This window comes from Salvelinus alpinus, chromosome 12 (assembly GCF_045679555.1).
Source record: "Salvelinus alpinus chromosome 12, SLU_Salpinus.1, whole genome shotgun sequence".
NCBI classification, from domain to species: domain Eukaryota; kingdom Metazoa; phylum Chordata; class Actinopteri; order Salmoniformes; family Salmonidae; genus Salvelinus; species Salvelinus alpinus.
In genome coordinates this window covers 44,332,722-44,355,067 of record NC_092097.1, presented here as the reverse complement: position 1 = coordinate 44,355,067, position 22,346 = coordinate 44,332,722, and the positions used below count along the sequence as shown (strand labels likewise).

Sequence of the window (22,346 nt, the reverse complement as noted above, 5' to 3'; positions counted from 1 at the left end):
ACTACAGAGGGTAGTGCGTACGGTCCAGTACATCACTGGGGCTAAACTGCCTGCCATAATTTTTATGCAGATGATACTGTTATTTACTGTTGTGCCTCGTCTCTTACAAAAGCTTTCAAGAACTTACAAAATGCTTTTTATACTGTTCAACATACCTTGTGTCAATTGAAGCTTATCCTCAAAACTGACAAAACTAAACTAATGGTGTTTTCTAAAGCAAGAAATAGACCTCTGAACTTTTCACCTATTATTACCTGTCAGGGCATTGAGCAATTGAGACTGTAACCTCATATAACTATCTTGGAATTTTAATTGATGAGGGCCTCTCTTTTAAATTGCATATTCAACAACTTACAAAAAAATGTAAGGTGAAATTGGGATTTTATTTTAGGAATAAGGCCTGTTTTCTTTTGAAGCCAGAAGGAGGCTAGTAGCAGCTACATTTATGCCTTTACTAGACTATTACTAGACTTATAGACTACTCCTCCTCTGTTCCTCTGGTGATGAAGAGGTTAATCCAGGCCATGCAGCGTCTAGCTCAACTCCCGTTCCCCAGGCACTCTCATTTGTTGACTTCTGTAACCATTAAAGCCTTGGTTTCATGCATGTTAACATTAGAAGCCTCCTCCCTAAGTTTGATTTATTCACTGCTTTAGCAACCCGGGTGTCCTAGCCGTGTCTGAATCCTGGCTTAGGAAGACCACCAAAAACTCTGAAATCTCCATTCCTAACTATAACATTTTAAGACAGGAAGAACTACCAAAGGGGGCGGAGTTGCAATCTACTGCAGAGATAGCCTGTAGAGTTCTGTCACTATCCAAGTCTGTGCCCAAACAATTTGAGCTTTTACTTTTAAAAATTCACCTTTCCGGAAACAAGTCTCTCACCTTTGCCGCCTGTTATAGACCCCATTAAGCCCCCAGCTGTGCCCTGGACACTATATGTGAATTGATTGCCCGCCATCTATCTTCAGAGTTCGTACTGTTAGGTGACCTAAACTGGGACATGCTTAACACCCCGGCCATCCTACAATCTAAGCTAGATGCCCTCAATCTCACACAAATTATCAAGGAACCTACCAGGTATAACCCTAAATCTGTAACCATGGGCACCCTCTTAGATATTATCCTGACCAACTTGCCCTCCAAATACACCTCTGATGTCTTCAACCAGGATCTCAGCGATCATTGCCTCATTGCCTGCATGCGTAATGGGTCCGCGGTCAAACGACCAGCCCTCATCACTGTCAAACACTCCCTAAAACACTTCAGCGAGCAGGCCTTTCTAATCGACCTGTTCTGGGTATCCTGGAAGGATATTGACCTCATCTCATCAAGTAGAGGATGCCTGGTTGTTCTTTAAAAGTGTTTTCATGCTTAAATAAGTATGCCCCATTCAAAAAATATAGAACTAAAAACAGATATATCCCTTGGTTTATCCCAGACTTGACTGCCCTTGACCAGCACAAAAACATCCTGTGGCGTTCTGAATTAGCATCGAAGAGCCCCCGCAATACGCAACTTTTCAGGGAAGTCAGGAACCAATACACTCAGTCAGTTAGGAAAGCTAAGGCTAGCTTTTTCAAACAGAAATTTGCACTAATTCCAAAAAGTTTTGGAACACTGTAAAGTCCATGGAGAACAAGAGCACCTCCTCCCAGCTGCCGACTGCATTGAGGATAGGAAAAATTGTCACCACTGAAAAACTAAGATAATCGATAATTACAATAAGCGTTTTTCTACAGCTGGCCATGCTTTCTACCTGGCAACCCCTACCCCGGCCAACATCTCATCACCCACTTGCAGCAACTTTCCCAAGCCCCCTCAGCTTCTCATTCACCCGAATTCAGACAGCTGATGTTCTGAAAGAGGTGCAAAATCTGGATCCCTACAATCTTCAATGCCCTTGCTGATGGAAGGAGGTTTTCACTCAAAATCTCACGATACATGGCCCCATTCATTCTTTCCTTTACACGGATCAGTCGTCCTGGTCCCTTTGCAGAAAAACATCCCCAAGGCATGATGTTTCCACCCCCATGCTTCACAGTAGGTATGGTGTTCTTTGGATGCAACTCAGCATTCTTTGTCCTCCAAACACGACGAGTTGAGTTTTTACCAAAATGTTCTATTTTGGTTTCATCTGACCATATGACATTCTCCCATTCTTCTTCTGGATCATCCAAATGCTCTCTAGCAAACTTCAGACGGGCCTGGACATGTACTGGCTAAAGCAGGGGGACACGTCTGGCACTGCAGGATTTGAGTCCCTGGCGGCATAGTGTGTTACTGATGGTAGGCTTTGTTACTTTGGTCCCAGCTCTCTGCAGGTCATTCACTAGGTCTCCCCGTGTGGTTCTGGGATTTTTGCTCATCGTTCTTGTGATCATTTTGACCCTACGGGGTGAGATCTTGCGTGGAGCCCCAGATCGAGGGAGATTATCAGTGGTCTTGTATGTCTTCCATTTCCTAATAATTGCTCCCACAGTTGATTTCTTCAAACCAAGCTGCTTACCTATTGCAGATTCAGTCTTCCCAGCCTGGTGCAAGTCTACAATTTTGTTTCTGGTGTCCTTTGACAGCTCTTTGGTCTTGGCCATAGTGGAGTTTGGAGTGTGACTGTTTGAGGTTGTGGACAGGTGTCTTTTATACTGATAACAAGTTCAAACAGGTGCCATTAATACAGGTAACGAGTGGAGGACAGAGGAGCCTCTTAAAGAAGAAGTTACAGGTCTGTGAGAGCCAGAAATCTTGCTTGTTTGTAGGTGACCAAATACTTATTTTCCACCATAATTTGCAAATAAATTCTTAAGAAATCCTACAACGTGATTTTCTGGATTTTTTTTTCTCATTTTGTCTGTCATAGTTGAAGTGTACCTATGATGAAAATTACAGGCCTCTCTCATCTTTTTAAGTGGGAGAACTTGCACAATTGGTGGCTGACTAAATACTTTTTTGCCCCACTGTATTTGTTGCCAAACTTACTGGCTCCAGGTCATCTATACGTTTTTGCTAGGTAAAGCCCCGCCTTATCTCAGCTCACTGGTCACCATAGCCACACCCACCCATAGCACGCGCTCCAGCAGGTATATCTCACTGGTCACCCCCAAAGCCAACACTTCCTTTGGCCGCCTTTCCTTCCAGTTCTCTGCTGCCAATGACTGCAACAAATTGCAACAATCTCTGATGCTGGAGTCTTATATCTCCCTCTCTAACTTTAAGCATCAGCTGTCAGAGCAGCTTACCGATCACTGTACCTGTACACAGCCAATCTGTAAATAGCACACCCAACTACCTCATCCCCGTATTGTTACTTATCCTCTTGCTCTTTTGCACTCCAGTATCTCTATTCTCTACTTGCACATCATCATCTGCACATCTGTCATTCCAGTGTTGATGCTAAATTGTAATTATTTCGCCTCCATGGACTATTTATTGCCCTACCTCCCTACTCTTCTACATTTGCACAGACTGTACATAGATTTTTCTATTGTGTTATTGACTGTATGTTTGTTTATGTGTAACTCTTTGTTGTTTTGTCACACTGCTTTGCTTTATCTTGGCCAGGTCGCAGTTGTAAATGAGACCTTGTTCTCAACAGGCCTACCTGGTAAATAAAGGTGAAATAAATAAATAAATATTATTTATAATATTATTATTTTATTATTTGTAATTTTTTAACTTTACCTTTATTTAACTATATCATATAATAGTTCTCAATGGCTGATATAATTTAATATATATTATAATAGAATAATGCTCAATGGCTGACATATTTTATTATATTATAATATACTTATTCTCAATGGCTGACATAAGATGCAGTATGATGTCATGGGACATATTTTTTAGGGGCCAAGATGTCGCCCTCACTCATAGGAGATTTAGACGGGTTAGTCAGTGACATTCTAACATCCCCGGGTCACCCTCCTTTTGCCTCTGTCAAAGACGTAACGCACGCTTCCCCGTGTCAAACCCTTAACACACACTCCCCCGTATCAAACCCGTAACACATGCTCCCCGTGTCCCCTAACATTGTCCCCAAGTCTCCCCACTTTGATGACGTAGGTGTCAGTCTGTTCCCAAAGCTTTTTGACTCTCTTATTTTATTATTTAACATGTTATTTCAATCCCCCATCCTTCTTAGCTGTATTCCACCACATCAGAGAGCTAATTAATTATGGATTGGATTGGACTTAAAAACCTACCACGTCCAGACAGATGCTTCATTACATATGCACAATGTTTTTTGAGCTTTATTTATTAATATCCTGTCAGATTCTTGCCTCAGAACTGTCTTTTATTTATTTATATAAAAGACACGCTCACTCACATATACACACGATCTTTAATCGTCGTCTCGTTAAATGCACTTGGCTAGTGTTGAAAGGGGTTTTGCTCTCATATGTGAGGTGCAGATTTTCTTATCCACCTGACACTTGTTTTTCCTCCGTCACCGACATGGCGAAACATTGGAACTATCAACTGAAGTATCAGAGGGAATACACAGTTATGGGAGAGGAGAATATACCCTATCTCTGAATACCTTTGACCTTAAATAACAGCTTTCTGTCATCTGTCTGTCATGGTTTCATGCTTCAAACTATTGGATGAAAATGCAAAAGGCGGTCTACGAGTGAGACTAGACATTTGTCTTGTGCTGCAAGAATTGCAATGTTTAGAATGTCTTATTAATGAAGCATTTGTAGTTTTAAACCAAAAGAAAGTCAACTGCATGTACATTCAAAGGCTACAACTAAATGGTGTTTTGCCTTAGCCCTGAAATTCCTGGTAACCGGCTTTGTTTGACAGGGGTCTTTTCAGATTTGTCATATGCACTCAAGTGAATCCATGTACTGTATGTGGACTTCATCTCCCACAATGCCCATCTTCTTCCTGCCTGGTTAGCCTTAGGCGGTGAAGCCCCAAGGCAGCGGTTGAGTAAAACAAACAAGTGGGCTAGAGGAAGGCCCCTTAAGCCTGCCATATAGAGAGGTAGGAAACTTGGATGTACTCCACCAAAAACACCACACACACACACGTGTCTGTGTTTAGCCCAATCCAATCATGCGGTGTGTTTAAGCTTACTTTGTAGCAAGCTGTGGGTGTTTGTTTATTATCCAAATCGTTTTCCCAAGAGCTGTGTAGATTTACCAGCAGGGACAGTCATGGAATGTGGAATGAGTCTAAATTTAGGCTAAAGGAAAGTGTGTATATGTGATGATCAGAAAGTCTCATTGTCTGGAAACTGCAATGGGGGTTCCCCAGGGATCTGTCTTAGGCCCTTTAGTATTTTGCTTATTCACATAGTAATCATGTGACCTTTTTACAGTAAATCACTTCTTTTTTTTTTGTTCCCTGGTTTTGGCTGGTGGCGTGTCACATTTTTATGCATTAACGATGAAATACAAGACTAATACACTGAATGTTAATGTAACCTTATCTTGCTGTAAAAAGAGCCACAATATCAAAACACAGCCAAAATATAAAAATGCAGGGCGTGTTGATTTTTTATTGAATTTGTGCTTAGAGAGTGGGAGAACGCTGTCACGCTGTTTTCGCCTAGAATGCTCACAGCCCCAAATTTCTCAACAATGCTCTTTTCTCATTTTCAGAAGTCAAGACTTAAAACATCATTATACAACTTGATCTAGCTCCCTGCTCAAATGTTCATCCTTGTCCGAGGCTGCAGGCAATTAATGAATTGGGATGTTGTCAAGGTTTGGGATACACGTGAAACGGAGCCGGTTGTTGGTGTGACGGATCTATCTCTCTGACTTTGATACAGGGAGGGGCAAGTCAGAATGCAGTTCTGTGGAGGGAGGATGTATTTTTCTCCTTCTCTCTTTTTGGTTTTGCTTTCCTCTTTTTCTCACTTTCCTTCTCTCTATCCTCTGCCATCCCTATCTATTTTTGTCTATCGATATTTTAGCTTTCTCTCCCTCTTTACCCTCCCCTTCTATTGCTGTCTGTTTCTCCTTGGCGCCGATCCATTTCCTCTCACTTTTACCTACATCTCTTCCTCCATCTTTTTCTCTCTTCCCCTCTGTCTTTTTCTTCACACTCCCTCTGCCTCTTCATCCTACCTCCACCATCGCCCTCCCTCCCTCTCTAGCTCTCTCTCCCTCCCTCTCGCTCCCGCCCTCCCGCTCTCCCTCCCTCCCTCTCCCTCCCTGCTAGTTCATTATTGTCAGTGTGTTGTCAGCAGGCTGGTGTTCTGTCCGTAGTAATCCCCTAGTCATTATGAGCTCAGTGTTGGAGCGGGTTCAGATGTTTGAGGAGGCTAATAAGCAAATTAACAAACACACCATTGTCTGTTGGACCCGGGAGAACACTGTTGCACTAATGCACAACAGAACTGCTTACTGCATACTAGCACCTCAGGCAGATGTGCTGTACTGGTATGTGTAAGTTGTGTTGGTACGTTTCTGATATGTTTAGGGCAGCCTTTCTCAAACCTCTCCTCAAGGGACTGCCAGTCATTCCATGTTTTTGAACTGCTAGCTCACCTGATTCAACTTTTCAACTAATTATTAATCAATCAAATGTATTTATAAAGCCCTTTTTACGTCAGAATCCCTTGACTCCTTGAGTCAGATGAGCTAGTTCAGGGCTACAACAAAATTGTATAATGTCTGGAGGTCCCAGAGGAGAGGTTTAAGAAGCACTGGTTTAGGGTGTAGTTCTCAGATTTTGTAAGGGAGCGAGGGAGGGAGTGATGTGACTATGTCAAGTTGTATGGGACTAGTATCACTGATGCTGCAACTGATTTAAAGTTGCAACTTTTGTTTTACTTCTTTAGCATACAATATTTGTTTGTCAAATGTTTATCTGCAGTTGTTGACAGTGTTACAGTTAGATGTGTGTAATCATCATACTTTGTTTCATTTACATGACTGAGTGAACTGGTTCTATGGCATTGGTCTAAAGAGCAGGGGCTGTTCCACCCGCTAACAATCACGTTGTGCAACCGTTCCCAAGGTCTATTGAGTTGGCGTTGATGATATATGCACTTCTGCCAAAGTGTGGTATAAACACTGTAATGACTTAATTTGTTCACACACACACTCACACACACTCTTTCTCTGGACCCCCAAGGCTTTCCACCACAGTAATAGAAGACAATATAGGGTTTTCAGATGACCTAAGCCATTGTCTCATATCCAGTGAATGTTGCAGAATGGACTTTTTCAAACATTGTCACACTAGTTCATTACCAGATAATTGAGTCCACACATGGTTAAAACTTCTTATGGATCAGTGGGACGCTAGCGTCGACAACATCCGGTGAAATTGCAGAGCGCCAAATTCAAATTAAATTACTATAAATATTAAACTTTCATAAAATCACAAGTGCAATACATCAAAATAAAGCTTAACTTGTTGTTAATCCAGCCGCCGTGTCAGATTTCAAAAAGGCTTTACGGCAAAAGCATACCATGCGATTATCTGAGGACAGAGCTCAACACACAAAACATTACAAACAGTAACCAGCCAAGTAGATTAGTCACGAAAGTCAGAAATAGCAATAAAATGAATCACTTACCTTTGATGATCTTCATATGGTTGCACTCACAAGACTCCCAATTACACAATACATGTTTGTTTTGTTCGATAAAGTCCCTCTTTATATCCAAAACCCTCCATTTTGTTGTCGCGTTTTGTTCAGTAATCCAATGGCTCAAATGCAGTCACAAGAGGCAGACGGAAATTCCAAATAGTGTCCGTAAAGTTCGTAGAAACATGTCAAACGATGTTTGTAATCAATCCTCAGGTTGTTTTTAGCCTAAATAATCGATAATATTTTAACCGGACAATAGCGTCATCAATATTATAGAAAAACAATAAAGGCGCGCTCTCTGGATTGCGCACCAAACAGGTTGGGGATTTTCCACTGGCCTCTCATTGAAACTGCTCGTTCTCCCTAACTTTTCAGAATAAAGGCCTGAAACAATATCTAAAGACTGTTCACAGCTAGTGGAAGCCATAGGGAATGGAATCTAGGTCCTATCCCTTTAAATGGTGGATAGGCTTTCAATGGAAAAACACCCATTTCAAAATAATAGCACTTCCTGGATGGATTTTCCTCCGTTTTTCGCCTGCCATTTCAGTTCAGTTCTTTTAACAGTTTTGGAAACTTTAGACTGTTTTCTATCCAAATCTACCAATTATATGCATATCCTAGCTTCTGGGCCTGAGTAGCAGGCAGTTTACTTTGGGCATGCTTTTTATCCAAAATTCCGAATGCTGCCCCCTATTCCAAAAAAGTTAAACTGCAGTTCAATCTCTTTGTTTCGTCTTTGAGGATGAAACAATGCTGTTTTCACTGAGCTTTCTAGGCTTTCCTTTCTTTTTTATGCAACTCTTTTGAGTATCATGTCAAGTCATAAGCCGATATTATACTGTCACAAAGACTACTTGACATTGACAGTGAACAACCAAGTAACCCAAACCTCTCTCCCTCCCTTCATCCATCTCCTTCATCTCAGCCTCCATCAAGACAGCGGATCAAATAAAAGCATTAAAACGACATAACAATACATGAAAAAACATATTGTTCTCTTAATCTCTTTATTTTTCTGATTATTCTCTCCATACCTCTCTATCCCCCCTTCAGGACTGTCCCCAGATCCTGCCCTCTACCCAGATTTACATCCCTGTGGGTGTGACCAAGCCAATCACCCTGGCCGCCCGCAACCTGCCCCAGCCCCAGTCTGGCCAGAAGAACTACGAGTGTGTGTTCCACGTGCAGGGAGAGAAGCATAGCGTCACCGCACTGCGCTTCAACAGTACCAGCATCCAGTGTCAGAAGACCTCGGTGAGTTAACGCTCTCTCATGATTTTGTTATGCCCAGCACTAACACAACACATTCAATAAAGCAAAGACTAGCCAATTAGATCGAGTTTCAGAAGACCTTTGGGACACTCTGATACACTTATGACTGGTGCAGGATTTTGTTCCAGCCCATCACTAACACACCTGATGTAATAAACCAAATGCTTGCTGATTGGTTTCATTACCAGTGCTCATGACTAGAAGGAATTTGGTCAGTGTTTCTATTTTCCCAGCAGTAACACACCTGATTAGTCTTTTGACCAGTGGTCATGTCTAGGGAGTTTGGCCGGAGTTTAGTTTGTAGGCATGTGGAGAATAAGCGTGAGCACAAGTAGAGGGCCTGCTGAAGGGTGTGTTGGAAGGATATTTGGGTTGTTTGGTGTGCACATGCAGGGGACCATCTGTCAGTCAGAGGATTAGAGTTGCGAATGAGGAAGTCTGTGTGTGTGTGTGTGTGTGTGTCTGTGTGTGTGTGTGTGTGATAAGTGGTGCTGCGATTCACTGAGGCTGAAAATGTGGAGAGGAAGCCTGTCATCGCTGAAGTTCTGTCTCTCTCTCTCTCTCTGTATGTCTGTCTGTATATCTGTCTGTCTGTCTCTCAATTTCAATTTAAGAGTCTTTATTGTCATGGGAAACACATGTTTACTTTGCCAAAACAAGTGAAATAGATAATAAACAGAAGTGCAATAAATTATACAAAAAAAAGAACAGTAAACATTACACTCACAAAAGTTCTGAAAGAATAAAGACATTTCAAGTTTCATATTATGTGCAAATAAAGTACAAAAGGGGAAATAAATAAGTATAAATATGGGTTGCTTTTACAATGGTGTATGTTCTTCATTGGTTGCACTTTTTCTTGTGGCAATAGGTTACACATCTTGTTGCTGTGATGGCACACTGTGGTATTTCACCCAATAGATATGGGAGTTTATCAAAATTAGATTTTTCCCCCCGAATTATTTCTGGGTCTGTGTAATCTGAGGGAAATATGTGTCTCTAACATGATCATACATTTGCCAGGAGGTTAGGACGTGCAGCTCAGTTTCCACTTCATTTTGTGGGCAGTGTCCACATAACCTGTCTTCTCTTGAGAGCCAGGTACAAAAGGCTATGCTCAGTCTGTACATAGTCGAAGATTTCCTTAATTTTGAGTCAGTCACAGTGGCCAGGTATTCTGGCACTGTGTACTCTCTATTTAGGGTCAAATAGCATTCTAGTTTGCTCAGTTTTTTTGTAAATTATTTCTAATGTGTCAAGTAATTATCTTTTTGTTTTCTCATGATTTGGTTGGGTCTAATTGTGTTGCTGTCCTGGTGCGCTGTGGGGTCTGTTTATGTTTGTGAACAGAGCCCCAGGACCAGCTTGCCTAGGGGGCTCCTCTCCAGCCTCATTTCTCTGTAGGTGATGGCTTTGTTATGGAACGTTTGGGAATCTCTTCCTTTTAGACGGTTGTAGAATTTAACATCTCTTTTTTGGATGTTGATAATTAGCGGATATTGGCCTAATTCTGCTCTGCATGTGTTATTTGGTATTTTACGTTGTACACAGAGGATATTTTTGCAGAATTCTGCATGCAGAGTCACAATTTGGTGTTTGTACCATTTTGTGAATGCTGAGCAGACCCCAGGCCTGGTTGATGAGCTGACCCCAGACCTCACAACCATAAAGGCCAATGGGTTTTATAACTGAGTCAAGTTTTTCTAGCCAGATCCTAATTGGTATGTTGAATTTTATGGTCCTTTTGATGGCATAGAAGGCCCTTCTTGCCTTGTCTCTCAGATCGTTCATAGCTTTGTGCTAGTTACCTGTGGCGCTGATGTTTAGGCCGAGGTATGTATCGTTTTTTGTGTGCTTTAAGGCAACAATGTCTAGATGGAATTTGTATTCGTGGTCCTGGCAACTGGACATTTTTTGGAACACCATTATTTTTGTCTTACTGAGATTTACTGTCAGGACCCAGGTCTGACATAATCTGTGCAGAAGATCTAGGTGCTGCTGTAGGCCCTCCTTGGTTAGGGACAAAAGATCTAGGTGCTGCTGTAGGCCCTCCTTGGTTGGGAACAGAAGCACCAGGTCATCAGTAGACATTTGACTTCAGATTCTAGTAGGGTGAGGCCGGGTGCTGCAGACTGTTCTAGTGCCCTCGACAATCCGTTGATATATTTGTTGGAGAGGTTGTGGCTTAAGCTGCATCCCTGTCTCACCCCCTGGCCCTGTGGAAAGAAATGTGTGTGTTTTTTGCCAATTTTAACCGTACACTTGTTTGTGTACATGGATTTTATAATGTTGTTTGTTTTTCCCCCAAACACCACTTTCCATCAATTTGTATAGCTGGCCCTCATTCCAAATTGTGTCAAGACTTTTTAAATCAACAAAGCATGAGAAGACTTAGCCTTTGTTTTGGTTTGTTTGTTTGTCAATTAGGGTGTGCATGGTGAATATGTGGTCTGTCGTACGGTAATTTGGTAAAAAAAAACTATTTGACATTTGCTCAGTACATTGTTTTCGCTGAGGAAATGTACGAGTCTGCTGTTAATGATAATGCTGAGGATTTTCCCAAGGTTGTTGTTGAGGCATATCCCACGGTAGTTATTGGGGTCAAATTTGTCTCCGCTTTTGTGGATTGGGGTGATCAGTCCTTGGTTCCAAATATTGGGTAATATGCCAGAGTTGAGGATGATGTTAAATAGTTTAACTATAGCCAATTGTAAATTGTGGTCTGTTTATTTGATCATTTAATTTGGGATACCATCAACCCCACAGGCCTTTTTGGGTTGGAGGGTGTGTATTTTGTCCTGTAGTTCATTCAATGTAATTGGAGAATCCAGTGGATTCTTGTAGTCTTTAATGGTTAATTCTAAGATTTGAATTTGATCATGTATATTTTTTTGCTGTTCTTTTTTAATAGAGCTCTCTCTCTCTCTGTCTCCGTCCTCTCTCATCTTCTACTCTCCTTCTCTTTTAACCTCCTCCCGCCCTCTTTTGTCTATCTGTCTCATTGGGAGAGGTTGGGGTGTAGGCAGGGTGCTAGGCTGATCGTCCTCACTAGGGGGACAAGGGGGAGACGTGTGTCTCACCAACTATGACCTCCATGAAATATTGATTTCTATTTGGATTACCCGTGTCACACCTGTCTGTATATCATGTCAAATGGTGCCCCCCCCCATACTTGAAACTTCAGCCATGTTCCTGTTCCCACCTTGGTCATGGGATCAAGCGACCCAAAACAACACGGTCGCTGCAGGAGAGGCAGACGGAGCGACCTACTGGTTAGACTTAGAAGGCGAGCACATCATCCACTGCTTCCGAGCATATTACTCGACAATGTCCAATCTCTAGATAACAAGGTGGAAGAAATTAGGGCACGAGTTGCCTTCCAGAGAGACATCAGAGATTGTAACGTTCTCTGTTTCACGGAAACATGGCTTACTCGGGATATGTTGTCAGAGTTGGTACAGCCACCCGGTTTCTTCATGCATTGCCCTGACCGAAACAAACATCTTTCTGGTAAGAAGGCTAGGGGTGTATGCCTTATGGTTCATGACTCATGGTGTAATCATAACATCATAAGGGAACTCAAGTCCTTTTGTTCACCTGACCTAGAATTCCTTACAATCAAATGCCGACCGCAACTTCACTGGACTCTATGTAAACTGGAAACCATATATCCTGAGGTTGCATTTATTGTAGCTGGGGATTTTAACAAAGCTAATCTGAGAGCAAGGCTTCCTAAATTCTATCAGCATATTGAATGCGCGACACGAGCTGGCAGCATTCTGGACCATTGCTACTCTAACTTCCGCGATGCATACAAAGCCCTCCCCCGCCCTTCGGCAAATCTGACCATGACTCAATTTTGTCGCTCCCAGCCTATAGACAGAAACCTAAACAGGAAACGCCCGTGCTCAGGTCTATCCAACGCTGGTCTGACCAATCGGATTCCACGCTTCAAGATTGCTTCGATGACGCAGACTGGGATATGTTCGGGTAGCCTCAGACAACAACATTGTCGTATACGCTGACTCGGTGAGCGGTTTATTAGCAAGTGCATCGGTGATGTTGTACCCACTGTGACTATTAAAACCTTCCATAACCAGAAACCGTGGATTGATGGCAGCATTCACGCAAAACTGAAAGCGCCAACCACCGCTTTTAATCATGTCAACGCAACTGGAAACATGATTGAATAAAAACAGTGTAGCGATTCCCTCCGGAAGGCAATCAAACAAGCAAAGCATCAGTATAGAAAACATGTGGAGTCGCATTTCAACGGCTCAAACACGTGACGTATGTGGCAGGGTCTACAGTCAATCACGGAGTACAAAAAGAAAACCAGCCCAGTTGCGGACATTGACGTCTTGCTCCCAGACAAATTAAACAACTCTTTGCTCGCTTTGAGGACAATACAGTGCCACTGACATGGCCCGCTACCAAAGCCTGTGGGCTCTCCTTCACCGTGGCCAACGTGAGTAAAACATTTAAACGTGTTAACCCTCGCAAGGCTGCTGGCCAAGGCGACATCCCTAGCCGCGTCCTCAGAGCATGTGCAGACCAGCTGGCTGGTGTGTTTACGGACAATCCCTATGCCAGTCTGCTGTGCCCACATGCTTCAAGATGGCCACCATTGTTCCTTTTCCCAAGAAAGCCAAGGTAACTGAACTAAATGACTATCGGCCCGTAGCACTCACTTCTGTCATCATGAAGTGCTTTGAGAAACTAATCAAGGATCATATAACCTTCACCATACCTGATACCCTAGACCCACTCCAATTTGCTTACCGCCCCATTAGGTCCACAGATGACGCAATCGCCATCACACTGCCCTATCCCATCTGGACAAGAGGAATACCTATGTAAGAATGCTGTTCATTGACTACAGCTCAGCATTTAACACCATAGCACCCTCCAAACTCGTCATTAAGCTCGAGACCCTGGGTCTCAACACCGCCCTGTGCAACTGGGTCCTGGACTTTTTGACGGGCCGACGCCATGTGCTGAGGGTAGGAAACAACTTCACCCCGCTGATCCTCAACACTGTAGCCCCACAAGGGTGCATTCTCAGCCCTCCCCTGTACTCCCTGGTCACCCATAACTGCGTGGCCATGCATGCCTCCAACTCAATCATCAAGTTTTCAGACAACTCTAGAGTGGTAGGCTTGATTACCAAAACAACGAGACGGCCTACAGGGAGGAGTTGAGGGCCCTTGGAGTGGTGTCAGGAAAATAACTTCCCACTCAATGTCAACTACACAAAAGAGATGCTCTTGGACTTCAGGAAACAGCAGAGGGAGCATCCCCCCATCCCCAATAATTACAGAGAGCAACGTGAAATACCTAAATACTCATCATAAAACATTTATGAAAAATACATGGTGTACAGCAAATGAAAGATAAACATCTTGTGAATCCAGCCAATATTTCAGATTTTTTAAGTGTTTTACAGCGAAAACACAATATAGCATTATATTAGCGTACCACAATAGCCAACCACACAACCGCATTCATTCACCTCAAAGGTAGCGATCGCAAAAAAACAGCAAAAGATATACAATTATTCACTAACCTTGACAAACTTCATCAGATGACAGTCCTATAACATCATGTTACACAATACATATATGTTTTGTTCGAAAATGTGCATACTTAGCGGTACAAATCGTGGTTTTACAATGTGAATACGTAGCCAAACTGCACAAAATTATCCGGATATATTTCTGACACTCACCTAATCTAATCAAAGAACTCATCATAAACTTTACTAAAAAATACATGTTGTACAGCAAATGAAAGATACACTAGTTCTTAATGCAATCGCCGTGTTAGAATTCTAAAAATAACTTTAGTACGACATACAGCTAGCGTTATAGCGAGACAGCGCCTGCAATGAGGGCGGAAAATATGACTAAACATTTTTCACAGAAATACGAAATAACATCATAAATGGTTCCTACTTTTGTTGAGCTTCCATCACAATCTTGTACAAGGAGTCCTTTGTCCAGAATAATCGTTGTTTGGTTTTAGAATGTCCTCTTCTCCTGTCGAATTAGCAACCATAGCTAGCCATGTGGCGCAAACATGGCCAACTTCACATGACGCAAAGAAAAGAAAATTCCAAAACTCGCAATAAACGTTCAATAAACTGATATTACTCGGTTTAAAAAAACGACTTTATGATGTTTTTAACACATATATCAAATAAAATCAGAGCCGGAGATATCTAACGTGTATACCGAAAGCTTTTCAGAAGGCAATCTGGGGTTCCTTCTCGCGCCTTCCAAGACAATGACATTTCCAGACACGTCATTCCAAAAGCTCTTGTTCGGCCTCAGATCAAGCTAGACACCCCATTCCACCTCTCACTGCCTGTTGACATCTAGTGGAAGGCGTATGCAGTGCATGTATATCCATAGCTTTCAGGCAAATTAATAGGAAGGCCCTGGAACAGAGCCTCGATTTCAGATTTTTCACTTCCTGGGAGGAAGTTTGCTGCAAAATGAGTTCTGTTTTACTCACAGATATAATTCAAACGGTTTTAGAAACTTGAGAGTGTTTTCTATCCAATAGTAATATTAACTTGTTATGGCTGCAGGGGGCGTATTGAAAAACTGGAAAATATGTGCCCATTTTCAAATGGCCTCTTACTCAATTTTTGCTCGTACAATATGCATATTATTATTACTATTGGATAGAAAACACTGTCTAGTTTCTAAAACAGGTTTAATTATTTCTCTAAGTGAAACATAACTCTTTTTACAGCCCATTTTCTATCCGGAAGTGAAATTTCCAAGAAGCTATGTCTCTCTTCAAGATACTCTCTATAAAAGGCCTTGGCACTTAGGACTGTAGAAACACGTCACACGCCTTCCCCTGGGTGTCATGCGGAAGTGAGAGAAGAAATGACTTGATTATCTCTGTCAGGGACTGAAAACAACATCTTGGAGTGAGAAGTGCGCACTTTATTTTTTTTCAATATACTTTAATTATATTATTGAAATGTATTCTGGACTTTAGACGTGATGCGACGCAAGAATTTTGTCAAGACGGAGAGGTTAGCACGGCATGGCCAGTGTGCATGCTAATTCAAGAGGGACATCGTTCGTTCTGGGTCCAAATGAAGACGGTTCTGAACAAAGGACCCTTTGGAGAACATTCTGATGGAAAATCAACAAAGATAAGGACCCAATTTGGGATGCTTTTTCATATATCTGTCGAACTGTGCTATCGCTAGCGTTTGACTAGAATCAATGCTGCTGTGTGTTAGCTATTGTAGTAAGCTAATATAACGATATATTGTGTTTTCGCTGTAAAACACTTCAGAAATCGGAAATATTGTCTGTATTCACAAGATCTTTCTCTTTCATTAGCTATCCACCATATATTTTTCTGAAATGTTTTCTGATGTGTAATTAGTAGTTGACGTTGGTGTCTGTATTTTCTCTGGCTACTCCCGTGCGATTTCTGACTGTAGCTATGATGGTAGCAGTAATGTAAAACTGATTTATAGCTAAAATATGCAATTTTTTTGAACAAAACATAGATTTATTGTGTAACATGTTATAGGACTGTCATCTGAGGTAGTTTTTTCTAGGTTATTTAGGTTGGTTCTAGGTTAGTTAGGTTGGCTTGTGCATGCTACTTGGATCCTACTTGTGCTGTGAAAAATGTATGTCTCTTTTTTATTTGGTGGTGAGCTAACATAAATATATGTGGTGTTTTCTCTGTAAAACATTTAAAAAATCGGACATGTTGGCTGGATTGACAAGATGTTTATCTTTCAAATGCTGTATTGGACTTGTTAATGTGTGAAAGTTAAATATTTTAAAAAAATAGATTTTGAATTTCGCGCCCTGCATTTGAGCTGGATGTTGTCATAGGTGTACCGGTGTCGGGCTGCAGCCATAACAGGATAATATGCATATTGTACGAGCAAGAATAGAGAACGAGGCAGTTTAATTTGGGCACGATTTTTTACAAAGTGAAAATAGCGCCCCCCTATTGAGAAAAGGTTAACCCCATAACCAGATACCAACAGCCAATACTGTACGAGGCAAATATAGATATCATCCTATCACGTCATTATTTATCTTCAGCGTGCATTGACCGCTTCCTGTGAATATGCAAAAGGGTCAGTGTACAAGGGAACAGTATCCATCACTCGGACTACAGATAGGAGCCATGCTGATAATATGACTCTTTCAGACCGAAAAGAGGAGAAGTGTCTTCTTTACTTTACTGATGCACACATCCTTGAGTTCCTGGTCATTCCTTGCACACCGTTCACTTCTCTTCTCCTTCCCTCCAAAAAACAATCCTTCTGTCCAGACTCATTGGCAAAACTCCTATTAGGTTGACTCTATGGGCTAAACTCCTATTAGGTTGACTCTATGGGCTAAACTCCTATTAGGTTGACTCTATGGGCTAAACTCCTATTAGGTTGACTCTATGGGCTAAACTCCTATTAGGTTGACTCTATGGGCTAAACACATATTAGGTTAACTCTATGGGCTAAACACATATTAGGTTAACTCTATGGGCTAAACTCTTATTAGGTTAAGTATCTGTCCTTTGGCGCTTCTATGTCTATCACTCCAGTGTTAATTTGCTAAACTGTAATTACTTCGCTAATATGGCCTATTTAATGCCTTACCTCCTCACGCCATTTGCACACACTGTATATAGACTTTCTTTTTTTTCTATTGTGTTATTGACTGTACGCTTGTTTATTCCGTGTGTAACTCTGTGTTGTTGTTTGTGTCGCACTGCTTTGCTTTATCTTGGCCAGGTCGCAGTTGTAAATGAGAACTTGTTCTCAACTAGCCTACCTGGTTAAATAAAGGTGAAATTAAAAAATAAAATACAAATATATTTAAAAAATATGTTAGGTTTGCTGGTCATTGTTCTGACTTAATATTCCCTTGCTCCTCGTTGAAACAGATATATTGTCCATGGAAGATTGATCCATTACTTTATATTTCACAATACTTTGAGGACTTTGTGGAGCAGTTTAGTGGCTTAACCATCCCAGACATTGACACAGTTCAGTATTCCAGCCCACAGTCCAGTGTTCCAGCCCTTTTGCTTGTGTGCAAATACAGTCAATATTGCTCTACATTCCCCAGAGAAACTAATCTGGTTTGGCGGTGGATCTTCCTTCCATCGTGTGTGTGCGTGTGTGTGCGTGTGTGCGTGCGTGCGTGCGTGCGTGTGTGTGTGTGTGTGTGTGTGCGCACACACACCCCGGAAAAGGGAGAAGCAGGGCAAGAAAATTAGACTAACAGAGGAGTCGGCAATAGATGGAGAGGAGGAAATGGAGGGAAGAAGGATAGGGAAAGAGATGGGGTAAGCATATGGTAAGAAGGGTGGGTAGAGGGAGTAGGAGAGGGAGAGGAGGGTGGATAGAGGGAGTAGGGGAGGGAGAGAAGGGTGGGTAGAGGGAGCAGGGGAGGGAGAGAAGGGTGGGTAGAGGAGGGAGAGAAGGGTGGGTAGAGGAGAGAAAGGAGGGTGGGTAGAGGGAGTAGGGGAGGGAGAGAAGGGTGGGTAGAGGGAGAGAAGGGTAGGTAGAGGGAGTAGAGGAGGGGGAGAAAGGTGGGGAGAGGGAGTAGGGGAGTGAGAGAATGGTGGATAGAGGGAGTAGTGGAGTGAGAGAAGGGTGTGTAGAGAGAGAGAAGGGTAGATAGAGGAGGGATAGACGGGTGGATAAAGGGAGAGAAGGGTGGGTAGAGGGAGTAGAGGAGGAAGAGACGGGTAGGTAGAGGCAGTAGGGGAGGGAGAGACGGGTGGGTAGAGGGAGTAGAGGAGGAAGAGAAGGGTAGGTAGAGGGCGTAGGGGGAGAAGGGTGGGTAGAGGGAGTAGGGGAGGGGGAAAGGGTGGGTAGAGGGAGAAGAGGAAGAGAGGGGTAGGCAGAGGGAGAAAAGGGTGGGTAGAGGAGGGTGTTTTGAGGGAGTAGAGAGAGAAAGGTGGGGAGAGAGGCAAAGTAGGGGAGTGTAGAGTGAAACAAGGGTGGGTAGATGAGTGAGATAATTTGTACTTGTTTAACCTTTATTTAACTAAGAACAAATTCTTATTTACATTGACAGCCTACCGGGGAACAGTGGGTTAACTGCTTTGTTCAGGGGCAGAATGACATATTTGTAACTTGTCAGCTCTCGGATTCGATCCAGCAACCTGTCGGTTACTGTCCCAATGCTCTAACCACTAGGCTACCTGCAGCGCCCAAGGGAGAGATGGTGGGTAGAGGGAGTAGGGGAGGGAAAGAAGGGTGGGTAGAAGGAGAGAAGGGTGGGTAGGGGGAGTAGGGGATGGAGAGATCAGCAGAAAGCAAAGATCCAAAAAGATTGCATAGAGAGAGGGACACAGCAAATGTGATAGTTAGAGGTGGAGAGAGAGAGAGAGAGAGAGAGAGAGCGAGAGAGTTTGGAAGACATGAGGAGGACACAGCTGAGACTCGTTCCACTTTCTTCTCTAGATGGAACTGAGAGAAGGATGAAGAGAATAATGAGGAGAGGAGAGAGGTTGAGAGCTGAAGGCTTCCATATGCACCACACAGTGCACCACACTGACAGCAATGACCCATTAACCAGACAGAGGATATAAGGTCTCAATGTATTGCTTTCTGACGACCAGGGTCCAGTTTACCAAAAGATTGAAGGAAAAGTTCATCTTTCATAGGATGTCATTAAATCTTTGAGCAGTTTCCCAAAACCCTTCTGCATCACCTTACACAGATCTCCGCTAAACCTAGCGTCACTATGTTTATCTGTCTCTCTGTGCGGCGTGTGCGTTTTCACTCAGGTGTCTGTGCCCTCAATACAGATGCATATCCTTTTAAATATACATTTATTTTTTGTTTAATTTATTTGCACCAAATAAAACAAGTGACAGACAACACTACAGATAAAAACAAATACAAAAAACGGTGTGCAGGTGTGGTGGAAGCCCAAAGATTTCAAATCAGCAAAAAAAGAAACGTTCTCTCACTGTCAACTGCGTTTATTTTCAGCAATCTTGACATGTGTAAATATTTGCATGAACATAACAAGATTCAACAACTGAGACATAAACTGAACAAATTCCACAGACATGTGACAAACAGAAATGGAAAAATGTGTCCCTGAACAAAGGGGGGGTCAAAATCAAAAGAACAGTCAGTGTCTGGTGTGGCCACCAGCTGCATTAAGTACTGCAGTGCATCTCCTCCTCATGGACTGCACCAGATTTGCCTGTTCTTGCTGTGAGATGTTATCCCACTCTTCCACCAAGGCACCTGCAAGTTCCTGGACATTTCTGCGGGGATTGGCCCTAGCCCTCACCCTCCGATCCAATAGGTCCCAGATGTGCTCAATGGGATTGAGATCCGGGCTCTTCACTGGCCATGGCAGAACAGTAACATTCCTGTCTTGCAGGAAATCACGCACAGAACGAGCAGTATGGCTGGTGGCATTGTCATGCTGGAGGGTCATGTCAGGATGAGCCTGCAGGAAGGGTACCACATGAGGGAGGAGGATGTCTTCCCTGTAACGCACAGCGTTGCGATTGTCTGCGATGACAACCAGCTCAGTCCGATGATGCTGTGACACACCGCCCCAGACCATGACGGACCCTCCACCTCCAAATCGATCCCACTCCAGAGTACAGGCCTCGGTGTAACGCTCATTCCTTCGACGATAAACGCGAATCCAACATCACCCCTGTTGAGACAAAACTGCGTCTCGTCAGTGAAGAGCACTTTTTGCCAGTCCTGTCTGGTCCAGCGACGGTGGGTTTATGCCCATAGGCGACGTTGTTGCCGGTGATGTCTGGTGAGGACCTGCCTTACAACAGGCCTACAAGCCCTCAGTCCAGCCTCTCAGCCTATTGCGGACAGTCTGAGCACTGATGGAGGGATTGTGCGTTCCTGGTGTAACTCGGGCAGTTGTTGTTGCCATCCTGTACCTGTCCCGCAAGTGTGATGTTCGGATGTACCGATCCTGTCTCCCTGTAGCGCTGTCTTAGGCGTCTCACAGTACGGACATTGACATTTATTGCCCTGGCCACATCTGCAGTCCTCACGGAGATGAGCAGGGGCCCTGGGCATCTTTCTTTTGGTGTTTTTCAGAGTCAGTAGAAAGGCACCTTTAGTGTCCTAAGTTTTCATAACTGTGACCTTAATTGCCTACCGTCTGTAAGCTGTTAGTGTCTTAACGACCATTCCACAGGTGCATGTTCATTAATTGTTTATGGTTCATTGAACAAGCATGGGAAACAGTGTTTAAACCCTTTACAATGAACATCTGTGAAGTTATTTTTATTTTTACGACTTATCTTTGAAAGACAGGGTCCTGAAAAAGGGACGTTTCTTTTTTTGCTGTTTATATAAAGAACACACCAAATAAAACTATATACAATACAAAAATGTTTTGTTAAAACAGATAACAAATCCTACTAATTATAAATGTATCAATTGATCAGTAATCACAAATTGTTTATTTTATTTGTTTTGTTTAAATGTGAGAGTGTGAGAGTTAGGCTAAATGGAGGAGATTACCAGGTAGTTTGGTTCATCAGGCTCCTCCTCCTCCTCCTCCTCCTCCTCCTCCTCCCTCCCTTGATGAGTGAGGCAGTACTCCGTTCTCACATGCTGTCCTGTCTTAATTAGAATGAATTGCTTGCTGGCTATCAACATATGGCAGCTTCTCCACCTCTGTCCCGCTCTCCCTCCCTCTCTGCATCCCAACCTAGGCCTATATGCACAAATGTGTGCGTGGTTTGGACTTCTATACTATTCATATGGCAGCAGTTTTCCTAAATTTCCTCGACAGAAGTTTTCCCCCTTCCTCTGTGTATTTTTATCAATAATAAACGTGGTGGCTGTACGATGAGCTCCTAACTTGCTCCGGCTCTGTTCCAATCCTGTTATGCTAACCAGATTAGCCCAGACAGTCATGTTATGAGCCGGGACTAATTCCATACTGCCTGACCCCACACTAATCCTTGGGCATATTACCACTTGATCCTTTATTAGGCCTTCATATTTGTACTCTGTTTATGTGTGTGTTTGGGAGTGTGTGCGTGCGCATGTGCTTCTTTAGGTGCGTTTATCAAGGTCAATGCAACGGTCTCTGAATGTCAATTAGCCTATATTATTATTATTATTATTATTATTATTCTGTGTGTAAAAGGTTAATCACCTTGCCAACGGCATTACCATTGTTTTTCCATCACGTTGTTTATCAATAACTTAAATCTTTCATCCATCTATGTGTTTGGTCTCATCTGCTTTCTCAATTAGGGTGGTTTGGTGAACCATACACGTGTGATGAGTAACCTTGCCTTATAGCCTGCTTTAACTGTTTTTTCAAGCAAAAATGTATACACAGACACTCTTTAAACGACGAGGTTCACAGCCTGACCATCACACATGCAGCTATTTTATAAAAAGTTTACAAAAGTAGCAGCGAGTTGGCATCCCAAGTGGCGCAGCGGTCTAAGGCACTGTGGTCTAAGGCACTGTGGTCTATGGCACTGCGGTCTAA

At 42.8% G+C, this 22,346-nt stretch overlaps 1 protein-coding gene across 1 annotated transcript in view; it reads left to right on the top strand.

Moving 5' to 3' along the window:
* The window catches only part of LOC139536245 (plexin-A1-like), a 416,804-nt gene that overhangs the window by 257,111 nt on the left and 137,347 nt on the right, over positions 1-22,346 (top strand). The window contains exon 10 of the mRNA XM_071336602.1: positions 8,614-8,814. Coding sequence (XP_071192703.1) covers positions 8,614-8,814 — 201 coding nt within the window. The remainder of the gene's footprint in view (positions 1-8,613; positions 8,815-22,346) is intronic.